The sequence below is a fragment of the Nerophis lumbriciformis genome, linkage group LG22 (assembly GCF_033978685.3).
Source record: "Nerophis lumbriciformis linkage group LG22, RoL_Nlum_v2.1, whole genome shotgun sequence".
Lineage (NCBI taxonomy): Eukaryota > Metazoa > Chordata > Actinopteri > Syngnathiformes > Syngnathidae > Nerophis > Nerophis lumbriciformis.
In genome coordinates, this window is record NC_084569.2 from 1,230,396 (window position 1) to 1,242,718 (window position 12,323).

The following is a 12,323-nucleotide window of genomic DNA, read 5'->3' on the forward strand; positions in this document are numbered from 1 at the left end:
TTGACACAGTGACCTCCACCAAGGCCAGTCAATCCTAAACATGTCTACTTGACTTGAAAAGTGTGTAGTATTCCACTCCAGTCCTGGAAGTGGCAGTAATACCTATTTACCCAGTGGTGTCACTGCACAACTTCTCCCCAATGTAAGTGGACAGCATCATAGTCCTAGCCAACTAAATACCAGTGATCTAAATGACCTTATTATCCATCCATCCATCCATTTTCTACCGCTTATCCCTTTTGGGGTCATGGGGGGTGCTGGAGCCTATCTCAGCTGCATTCGGGCGGAAGGCGGGGTACACCCTGGACAATTTGCCACCTCATCACAGAGCCAACACAGATAGACAGACAACATTCACACACTAGGGCCAATTTAGTGTTGCCAATCAACCTATCCCCCAGGTGACCTTATTATAATAAACCGAATGTGTTTATTGTTGTGGTTGTACAGTACTTTGCAATGGTGTAGTACTGCAAGACATCATACAAGCCACATTCACACTACTTTCAAACTACCTCCAAAGGTGGAACATTGCGGGGTTGCCCATTCTGTGTTGGAGGCACTTATACAGAGAAATGCAATCTTTTAGAAGCAGTGCATAAGAAGCTATTTCCCAAGCACCATTGTGACCTGTGTCTCTCTCATATACTGCAGCTAAATCCATCCATCCATCCATCCATCTTCTTCCGCTTATCCAAGGTCGGGTCGCGGGGGCAGCAGCCTAAGCAGGGAAGCCCAGACTTCCCTCTCCCCAGCCACTTCGTCCAGCTCCTCCCGGGGGATCCCGAGGCGTTCCCAGGCCAGCCGGGAGACATAGTCTTCCCAACGTGTCCTGGGTCTTCCCCGTGGCCTCCTACCGGTCGGACGTGCCCGAAACACCTCCCTAGGGAGGCGTTCGGGTGGCATCCTGACCAGATGCCCGAACTACCTCATCTGGCTCCTCTCGATATGGAGGAGCAGCGGCTTTACTTTGAGCTCCCCCCGGATGACAGAGCTTCTCACCCTATCTCTAAGGGAGAGCCCCGCCACCCGGCGGAGGAAACTCATTTCGGCCGCTTGTACCCGTGATCTTGTCCTTTCGGTCATGACCCAAAGCTCATGACCATAGGTGAGGATGGGAACGTAGATCGACCGGTAAATCGAGAGCTTTGCCTTCTGGCTCAGCTCCTTCTTCACCACAACGGATCGATACAGCGTCCGCATTACTGAAGATGCCGCACCGATCCGCCTGTCGATCTCACGATCCACTCTTCCCTCACTCGTGAACAAGACTCCAAGGTACTTGAACTCCTCCACTTGGGGCAAGATCTCCTCCCCAACCCGGAGATGGCACTCCACCCTTTTCCGGGCGAGAACCATGGACTCGGATTTGGAGGTGCTGATTCCCATCCCAGTCGCTTCACACTCGGCTGCGAACCGATCCAGTGAGAGCTGAAGATCTTGGCCAGATGAAGCCATCAGGACCACATCATCTGCAAAAAGCAGAGACCTAATCCTGCAGCCACCAAACCAGATACCCTCAACGCCTTGACTGCGCCTAGAAATTCTGTCCATAAAGGTTATGAACAGAATCGGTGACAAAGGGCAGCCTTGGCGGAGTCCAACCCTCACTGGAAACGTGTCCGACTTACTGCCGGCAATGCGGACCAAGCTCTGACACCGATTATACAGGGAGCGAACCGCCACAATAAGACAGTCCGTTACCCCATACTCTCTGAGCACTCCCCACAGGACTTCCCGGGGTACACGGTCGAATGCCTTCTCCAAGTCCACAAAGCACATGTAGACTGGTTGGGCAAACTCCCATGCACCCTCAAGGACCCTGCCGAGAGTATAGAGCTGGTCCACAGTTCCACGACCAGGACGAAAACCACACTGTTCCTCCTGAATCCGAGGTTCAGCTAAATAAGCAGCTAAATAAGGTCATCAATATATATTAAGGAAACACATCTAATATTGTGACCGGTGGCGTACCTGTACGAGCGTCTCCTTGCTCATGTTCAGAGCTAACTTCAGTTGAGCGTCATCGTCCATGTCCATTGTGGCCGGCATAGGCTTGGAAGGCTATGAGGAAGAAAAACCCCAAAAACAAGTAGATGTTTTTAGATCGACTTTGACCCGCACCACCACCACCACCCTGAGATACCTGAGCTCTCACACCAACAAGGAGAGCACTTTGATTGATTAATGGTGGAGAGTTGCATAGTCCATGTTGACCACTATACACATTATATGGGTAAAAGTGTTGGAACAAATGGCTTTTACAACGACACGGAATTGTATGCAAAGTTGTGTCTCAATACTTTTGTCCATACATTGTGTCACATTTCTAGCAAGAAGAAAAAGAGGAAAAACAAAGCTTCCTTGACCCTGAGTGAATTTGTACCTTCTTGACTGTCTTGCCGGCACTCTGCAACTCGCTGTTTTCATCAGACTAAGGGTCATGAAGGAGGGGGAAGGGGGGGTGATGAAAAAGTTGAAGATGCAATTCATTCACTTGATACGCAAACATGAAATTTAAACTACGCTGCTCTCCGGTAGTGCAGTGAAGGCCAGGGCGGGCTACTGCTTGGCTTCTTGGGTGTGAATCGATGCACACGTCCAGTCTTCCCAGTGATGGATCTACTGTAAGTGCCATTAGTGGCTGAGTCAGAGACTAACACCTTCTGTTCTCAGACAATAGTTGGAATGCATAAGTTAGCTTTAATGCCTTAGCAGGGCAGCACACCTGAAAGAAAGACAACCGTGCATCTTTCTATATTCAGACCCCTTTTGATTTTTCACTCTTTGTTTCATTGCAGCCATTCGCTAAAATCAAAAAAGTTCCTTTTATTTCTCATTCATGTACACTCAGCACCCACCTTGACAGGAAAAAAACAAAGATGTAGAATTTTTTGCAAATGTATTAAAAAGGAAAAACTAAAATACGACATGGTCATAAGTATTCAGACCCTTCAGAAGTTATCTAATCAGAGGGTTAGTCTTAAACTGGATAAGAAGTTATCTAATGAACAGGAAACAATACGTGAAATTAGGCGAACACACCTCTACAACGCTAAATATATCCTGTGGTGTACCTCAGGGATCAATACTAGGACCTAAATTATTCAATCTATATATAAATGACATTTGTAAAGTTACAAAAGATTTCAAGTTAGTATTATTTGCGGATGATACAACAGCGTTTTGTTCAGGAGAGAACACACAGAAGATAATACAAATAATAACAGAAGAAATTAACAAATGAAAAAGATGGTTTGACAAAAACAGACTATCGTTGAATCTCAGTAAAACTAAAATAATGCTATTTGGTAACAGTAGAAGAGAAAGTCAAACACAAATACAAATAGACGGAATAGAAATTGAAAGAGTAAATGAAACCAAATTTCTTGGTATAATGATTGATGATAAATTGAACTGGAAATCTCACGTAAAAAATATACAACATAAAGTAGCAAGAAACACGTCAATAATGAATAAAGCAAAACATGTTCTAGACAAAAAATCACTTCATGTTCTCTACTGCTCACTAGTGTTACCATATCTGAGTTACTGTGTAGAAATATGGGGAAATAACTACAAAAGTACACTTCATTCATTAACGGTGTTACAAAAAAGATCAGTTAGAATAATACATCATGTTGGATATAGAGAACACACAAATCCTTTATTTATTGAATCAAAGATACTGAAATTCTACGACATAGTGAATTTGCAAACAGCTAAAATGATACACAAAGCAAACTATAACCTGCTAGCCAAGAATATACAACAATTCTTCTCAACAAAAGAGGAGAAATATAATCTTAGAGAGAAATGTAATTCAAAACATTTGTATGCACGTACAACGCTTAAGACCTTCAGTATATCAGTATGTGGAATTCAATGATGGAATGGATTAAGCAAAGCAATCAAACAATGTACTATTATGATTCACTTTAAGAAACTCTTCAAACTTAAAGTGTTTACAAAGTAAAAAGAAGAAGAACCATAATAAACATTCTGTATTTATTTAACTCATCCATTCACTCACAAACTAATCTTACTTATCTCAACATATGAAATGTAACTTACTTCACCAATTATTATTTATTTACTTATTTTTATTGTGATTACTTATGGAGTATATTGTGAATAAATTGAGAACAGGAAGTGAACAAAAGTTTTAGCAACTGTTATGTAAAATAAAAGGGGTAGGATTAAATAAGCTCTGCTTCTTCCTACTCCTTTTCGAACATGTTGAATAGAGAAACTGGAGATTGTGATGTATGATGTTGTATACTTGCATGTTCGAAATAAACTCAAACTCAACTCAACTCAACCCTTGGCTCAGTATTGAGTAGAAGCACCTTTTGAGCTCGTCGGCCATGAGTCTTCTTGGGATTGATGCGACGAGTTTTTCACTCCTGGATCCACTCCTTGCAGATCCTCTCCAGCACTGTCAGGTTGGATAATGAACGTTGGTGGATGGCCATTTCAGGTCTCTCCAAAGATGCCCAATTAGCTTGACCAGTCAAGAATGGTCACAGAGTTGTTTGGAAGCCACTCCTTTGTTATTTTAGTTGTGCACTGAGGTCCTGAGCACTCTGGAAAAGGTTTTCTTCCAGGATATTTATGTACCTGGCCGCATTCAACTATCCTCCAATTGCAACCAGTCGTCCTGTCCCTGCAGCTGAAAAACACCCCCATAGCATGATGTTGCCACCACCTTGTTTCACTGTTGGGTTTTTATTTGGAATGTGATGGGCAGTGCCTGGTTTTCTCCACACATACAGCTTAGAAATAATGCCAAAAAGTTCAATCTTGATCTCATCAGACCAGATAATCTTATTTCTCAATGTCTGGGAGTCCTTCATGTGTTTCTTGGTGAACTCTTGGAGAGGCTTCCGTCGGGCCACTCTGCTATAAAGCCCCAACTGGTGGAGGGCTGCAGTGATAGATGACTTTGTGGAACTTTCTGCCATCTCTCTACTGCATCTCTGGAGATCAGCCACAGTGACCACTGGTTTCTTCTTTACCTCTCTCACCTAGGCTCTTCTCCCACGATTGCTGGACAGCCAGGTCTAGGAAGAATTGCGGTCGGCCCAAACCTCTTTTAAGGATTAATGAGGACACTGTGCTCTTAGGAACCTTAGGTGCTGCAGAAAATATTTCACAAACTTGGCAAGATCTGTGCCTTGCCACAATTCTGTCTCTAAGATCCTTGGGCAGTTCCTCCGACCTCATGATTCTCATTTGCTCTGACATGCACTGTGAGCTGTAAGGTCTGATATAGACAGGTGTGAGTCTTTCCTAATGAAGTGAAATCAGTTTAATTAAATGCAGCTGGACTCCAATGAAGGAGCAGAACCACCTCAAGGAGGATCGGAAGAAATGGACAGCATGTGAGTTAAATATGAGTGTCACAGCAAAGGGTTTGACTACTTACGACCATGAGTTATTTAAAAAAACATTTTTAATACATTTGCAAAGAATTCTAAATTTCTGTTTTTTTCTGTCAAAAGTACATTAATGAGAAATAAAATTCACTTTTTTGATTTTAGGAAATTGCTACAATGAAACAAAGACTGAAAAATGTAAAGGGGTCTGAATACTTTCCGTACCCATTGTATACTGCACTTTATTTGCTGAGTATAAACTGTGCTGTGCTAAAGTCTTGGTCATAAGACATGTTGCTCAGTTTCTTCAGCAGCAGGGGCGCCGAAAAGGGGGGGTAAAGGAGACTGATTCTAGGTGCCCATGATGGAGGGGGGCCCAGAGAGGCCCCTAATGATGATTAAATTATAATACAGAAAAAATAATGACACTGTGTTGGGGGCCCTGTAAAGATTCTTTTCATGGGGCCCAAAATCCCTAGCAGCGCCCCTGTTCAGCAGTATAGTATTTAGTATTATTTTGCTAAAACTACACTTGTTGACATGTACCTCAGAACCATTGTGTATTTAGAATGTGCATAAAGTGTTTATTTAAAAATGTCAAACATTTATTAAACAAAAAAAAGTAATTAAAAAAATAATTTATACTTCAGTAAGTACCTCAGAACCATTGTTGATTTAGACTTTGCGTAAAATATATATTTTTTCAAATGCTAAAAAATGTCAGAAAAAATTACAAAATAATAATACAAATGAAATGTAAATTGTTTTTAACATTTTTATGGCAAAACATTGTTTTCATCTACTTTGGAACCAAGTTAAGACTTTGTCTAAAGTTGTAATTCAAAACACAAAACTGGGATTTAATAATAAATACAAATGTGTACTTAAAAAAAGATTTTTTTAAATTACTATTAAGGCAAAAAATTACTGTTAATTACTATTAAGGCAAAACATTCCATTTACACTACATTGGCTCTCATATTATATCTGAACAATTTGCATAAAAATCTTTATTAAAAATGGAAATTAAATTAAATTAAAAAAATAAATAAAATGAAGGGAAACATTTTTACCTTACACTAATTTGTTTGTACCTCTGAACTATTGGTAAGACTTTTCATAAAATTGTTTATCTTAGAAAAAATTAAGATGAAAAAAATGGCTTGTGTGTGTGTGTGTGTGTGTGTGTGTGTGTGTGTGTGTGTGTGTGTGTGTGTGTGTGTGTGTGTGCTTTTCACTCGCCTCCCGGCTCATGGCCAAGGCCAGCTGCAGCTGAAGCTCCTCCTCTCCGCTGGTAGTGGGCCGAGCCTGCTCCAAATCTGGCGCTAGTCTAGGCGAGGAGGAAGAGGAGGCTGTGGAGCCAGAGGAAGGAGAGGAGAGGAAAGTGTTGAACGATGGTCGATTGACATATTGATAGTGTAAAAGAGGCCATAACAAAAACACTCTGGCTTCGTTTTTGAGTGGTCAGAAAGGCGCTGGTACACACATTGCATGTTAATTCATCTTCTGTGGCTTGTTGTTTAGCATCTTTGTTGTTGTTGTTACTTGACACAGCGCCTGCACTGAGAACAATGCTGGGCCTGTGCAGAGAGAGCTAACGAGAGGGGGTGCCAGGGGAATTGGAGCAGGGCCCATCGCAAAAAGCCTCTGGAAGGGTTTCTAGAACTCGAGTTCAGGTTTTGGCTGATGGTTTGGTCAAGGTGGGGTAGCACCGGACCATGCAAACAAGGTGTGAAGTGACCACTTGTTTCAAGTTTTAAAGTATGTAAGGAACTCTTCATGTACCATATGGTAGTGAAGGCTTGAGAGGAACAGGAACAGTCAGATACCGTCTGCAGACATGCTCTGCTACTGTATCACAACTTTCAATGTGGCCCACAATCATCCACACCGTCAAAAAATATTTGAGTACCACTTTTGTATGCTCAACAACAGGGTAGAGTTAGTGGATGGCAAATTGGGCTCAAGCCCTGAATGTATTCTGAAAAAAGCGCCTCATCTGAATTTGACTTTTGAGGGGAAGGGGGGCTTCTCCAAATTAACGTGCAGTACCTGAGTCCAACAAGACAGGTAGCACAGTGTTTTTCAACCTTTTTTGAGCCAAGGCACATTTTTTGCATTGAAAAAATCCAGAGGCACACCACCAGCAGAAATCATTAAATAAAACGAAACTCAGTTGACAGTAAAAAGTCAATTGTTGGATATGACTTTAAAGCATAACCAAGCATGCATCACTATAGCTCTTGTCTCAAAGTAGGTGTACTGTCACCACCTGTCACATCACACCCTGACTTATTTGGACTTTTTTGCTGTTTTCCTGTGTGTAGTGTTTTAGTTCTTGTCTTGCGCTCCTATTTTGGTGGCTTTTTCTCTTTTTTTGGTATTTTCCCTGTAGCAGTTTCATGTCTTCCTTTGAGCGGTATTTCCCGCACCTACTTTGTTTTAGCAATCAAGAATATTTCAGTTTTTTTATCCTTCTTTGTGGGGACATTGTTGATTGTCATGTCATGTTCGGATGTACTTTGTGGACGCCTTTTCTGCTCCACAGTAAGTCTTTGCTGTCGTCCAGCATTCTGGTTTTGTTTACTTTGTAGCCAGTTCAGTTTTAGTTTCGTTCTGCATAGCCTTCCCTAAGCTTCAATGCCTTTTCTTAGGGGCACTCACCTTTTGTTTCCGACATCTACAAAGCAATTAGCTACCTGCTGCCACCTACTGATATGGAAGAGTATTACACGGTTACTCTGCCGAGCTCTAGACAGCACCAACACTCAACAACAACACATCATTTGCAGACTATAATTACTGGTTTGCAAAAAATATTTTTAACACAAATAGGTGAAATTAGATAATCTCCCACGGCACACCAGACTGTATCTCACGGCACACCAGTGGTTGAAAAACACTGAGGTAGCAGATGCATAAAGTAGCCTGCCTGAAGAAGCCAGTATGCTCCTGACTGAGAATACTGTAAACATGGAGTTTTTTGTAACAGATTGACAACACTATCTGTGATAAAACAGGCGATGAGTCGTGTTTCTAGCACTCTACCGAGCCTGTGGAACCGTTTCCACTGCTCCAGATTCTTCTAGGTCTGGCGCAGGTAACATTTGTCAATCCTATTTGAAGTGTTTGATGTCAATCAGACGTTTCGCTAAATATTAGTAAAGTTATGGTACAAAGAAGGTAAATAATAGCAAGGTACTCTTACATACAGTACAGAACACACCTTCTCCTCATTCAATGTGTTTTCTTTATTTCCATGACTATTTACATTGTAGATTGTCACATCAAATCTATGAATGAACACATGTGGAGTTATGTACTTAACAAAAAAAAAAGGGGAAATAATTGAAAACATTTTTTAAATTTTTATGTAAGGGTTCCCCCTTAAGACATTTTAGCGAAAAAAAGTTTGCGAAAAATATAAATGTTCTGCCATTTGCGGGTGTTGTCGAGACTCCTGAGGAGGTTTTGAGACATCTCCTACATATACAGGACCAGCATTGTGCTGTTGAATTAAGACCGTTTTTTTAAATAAGGTTCCCCCTTACGACATTTTAGCGAAAAAAAAGTTTTCGAAAATTATACATTTTTGGCCATTTTCGGGTGTTGTCGAGACTCCTGATGAGGTTTTGAGACATCTTCTACAACTACAGGACCAGTATTGTGCTGTTGAAGCAAGACCGTTTTTTAAATTAGTTTCTTCAAAATAGCCACCCTTTGCTCTGATTACTGCTTTGCACACTCTTAGCATTCTCTCCATGAGCTTCAAGAGGTAGTCACCTGAAATGGTTTTCACTTCACAGGTGTCATAGTTTTGATGTGACAATCTACAATGTAAATAGTCATGAAAATAAAGAAAACGCATTAAAATGAGAAGGTGTGTCCAAACTTTTGGCCTGTACTGTATATGATAACAAGGGAATGATCCAAACAAGCTTGGTTAATCATCTTCAAAATAAAAGGGAAAAACGGAGAGGCTGATGCTTTCTGGATGATTCAGTGTGGATGGGAATCGAAAACCGGTTCTTGTTGAGAGCCGCCAGGAGGTTATTTATATATAATTGCAAAGGTGTGTTATTTAGTTAGTTAGTTAGTAACCAAACTCAAAAGATTAGGGGGAAATGTTCATGAAAATTTCAGGAAATGTCTGAAACGGGATAAGGAACAATTGGTTCCATTTTGGGCGTGATCCGGAACATTTATACAAGGTTCTTAGAAGCTTCAACTTGTGTGTTTTTCTAAGATAGCAAAGACCAACAAGCGAGTTCACTCGGTTTCTTTCATTTCACTACAGATAGCAAAAGAAAAAAAAAAGGAAAAAGAAAATTGATCAGATTGTAAACTACAGTCTCACCCACACTCCAAAGCAATAGATTGGCGGTAATGCAACATGAAGATGGATGCCAACCACCATAAAAGACAAAGAAGAAGAAACACTGCCTGTGTTTGCCTTAAATGTACATTTTCCCCATACTTACACCATCAATGTATTGAACTTCATGCCTCGGTCTTTAACAGGTAGCACACATCTCCAGGAAAAGAGCAATATAACTGCTCCGTGAGTTTATCAAAGTGTGATTATATATCAGGGTTTTACAATCATTTAAATGTGAACGTGTTTCTCCTTCTTCTACATGTACAGACGCTTGTGGAAATCACACATGAATACCTTAAGAGAAAGCCATTGCAGCTATTTGGGATACAACACTTCTCAGACGGCAAGAGAACTTTCCAATGTCCGACCGGGTCAGCTGTGATTTTATTTAGCGAAAAACTTCGTCCATTTGTCGAAGGAGAGACAACGAGAATGCGATTTCCCGTGGATGTGATTAAAAAAAGATAGCGTGTGCTTTGTGTTACCTGGCCGTCGAGGAAAACGGCGAATGCTTTTGGACTGGCAAAGCAGACTGTATCAGTTATTGTCCGCCATGTATGTAGCGGACTCAACATCTAGGTCCAGAGTATATAAAGTCACCAAAAAGGAATGGACAATGAAGGTGAAGGCAAAAGAGTGAAGAGTGTCCTGACCACATTTCTAGATCCCTAGTTTGATTGATGTAAAATGTTCTTTATCAAATTGTTTACGTGTCCACTAAAGATTTGATTAATTTATGATCTGGCTTCCTCCCACCTCCAAAGACATACACCTGGGGATAGGCTCCTCCCACCTCCAAAGACATGCACCTGGGCATAGGTTGATTGGCAACACTAAATGGTCCCTAGTGTGTGAATGTGAGTGTGAATGTTGTCTGTCTATCTGTGTTGGCCCTGTGATGAGGTGGCGACTTGTCCAGCTGAGATAGGCTCCAGCACCCCCCGCAACCCCAAAAGGGACAAGCGGTAGAAAATGGACGGATGCATGATGGCTCAGGTGTGATTCACTACAATAGGGCCCCACAGCACACTGGATTCCAGTTCATTGAAATAGCACAACACTGGATATTGTTCAGATAAGTTACATTTAAGAACTTGCACACAAAGCAACACTGGAGGTGACTATGACGTGCGCATTTTCCGCGCATGCGTACTAGGCAGTGACGTGCAGTCACTAGAGGCAGGTGAGGCAGGGCCTCACCTGCCATCATGGAAAGAAAAAAAAATGTAAAAAGAAAAAAAAAATTAAATTGTTATATGTATCCAGTGATTATACTATAAAGTTATTTTCCATTTAACTTCACCAGTTTTAGATTATTTTTATTCAAAATCGCTGAATTTTCACATTTGCCGTTCAAATACTGAGAAGAGACGGTGCGGTGAACAGCAGCCAGTTGAGGCACGTCACTCAGTGCCGCAACATGGATTCCGGACTCGGCTAACTGCTGGCCTGCTGTGCAGTGAGACTGTATTGCTATATGAATTATATTATACATTTCCATAGTTTAGTTAGCTGAGGTATATAATGTACAGTGTATTTTGTCAACAACTGTATGTGTGTAACGTATTTCTTGTGCTGAGCGATCATAAAACAGCTGCAAAAGACGCACTGGCTGAGGCTCGCCTCCTGCACCCCCGCCGTAGAATTGTTATATCAACTAAAGCCCACACTTAAACTTTCCACGTGCAAGATTGAATCTATTTAAAAAAGTTATTTCATAAGAAGCCAAAAAGTGCAAAAACAATAATGTTCGTGTTGGAGGAGTTGTGAATGACTGCAGGGACACAACATTAGGTACACCTGCAGACTGCTTGTGTATCTAATTCACAACTCCTCCAACACGAACATTATTGTTTTTGCACTTTTTGGCTTCTTATTAAATAACTTTTGTAACCTATTTTTATGGGCTTTCCTCTTTGTGATGTTAAGTTCCTGTTATGCGCTGTTATACAGTATATGCCTTGAGCTCTTATTTTAAAGGCGCTAAGAGCGGAAGTGATGTCACGTTGCGGAGGTTTTTGAAAGAAAGTAAATAAAGTGGTCCTCGTGTAAACTGGAGCCTCCGTGTTTGTTATTTTGTAGTTTCATACAGTATAGGCCACATTTATAAACCCTCGGTTACACTTTTTAAAATAGATTCAATCTTGCACGTGGAAAGTTGAAGTGAGGGCTTTAGTTGCGGCGCATGGACTTCATTTATAAGTAAAGGTAAGACCATAATAACGTTTTTTTTATTAAATGTGCTTTTTTGTGTGCTACAGTTTGTATGTGTAAAGTTAAAGTTAAGTTAAAGTAGCAATGATTGTCACACACACACTAGGTGTAATGAAATTTGTCGTCTGCATTTGACCCATCCCCTTGATCACCCCCTGGGAGGTGAGGGGAGCAGTGGGCAGCAGCGGCGCCACGCCTGGGAATCATTTTTGGTGATTTAACCCCCAATTCCAAGCCTTGATGCTGAGTGCCAAGCAGGGAAGAATGCTGGTATGAGCTTTTAAACATAACCCGTTAACTGCTGCCAATCAAATGGTGAATAAGATACTCTTTAGGGTTCATATGTTTGTAAA

General features: G+C 41.2%; 2 protein-coding genes across 6 annotated transcripts in view; one reads left to right on the top strand and one right to left on the bottom strand.

Annotated features, from left to right (window-relative positions):
* LOC133615662 (ADP-ribosylation factor-like protein 16) overlaps positions 1–12,323 on the top strand; it is a 35,502-nt gene that overhangs the window by 21,073 nt on the left and 2,106 nt on the right. The window lies entirely within an intron of this gene.
* Positions 1–12,323, bottom strand: part of LOC140679757 (epsin-3-like) — a 41,945-nt gene that overhangs the window by 15,889 nt on the left and 13,733 nt on the right. For 3 of the 5 annotated variants that reach the window (XM_072915807.1, XM_072915809.1, XM_072915808.1), the window contains 3 exons: positions 6,621–6,730; positions 2,387–2,434; positions 1,975–2,064 (listed from right to left, as the gene is read on the bottom strand). In XM_072915807.1, the coding sequence (XP_072771908.1) occupies positions 1,975–2,064; positions 2,387–2,434; positions 6,621–6,730 (248 nt within the window). The remainder of the gene's footprint in view (positions 1–1,974; positions 2,065–2,386; positions 2,435–6,620; positions 6,731–12,323) is intronic. The other 2 variants (XM_072915810.1, XM_072915811.1) reach the window with 1 other exon arrangement.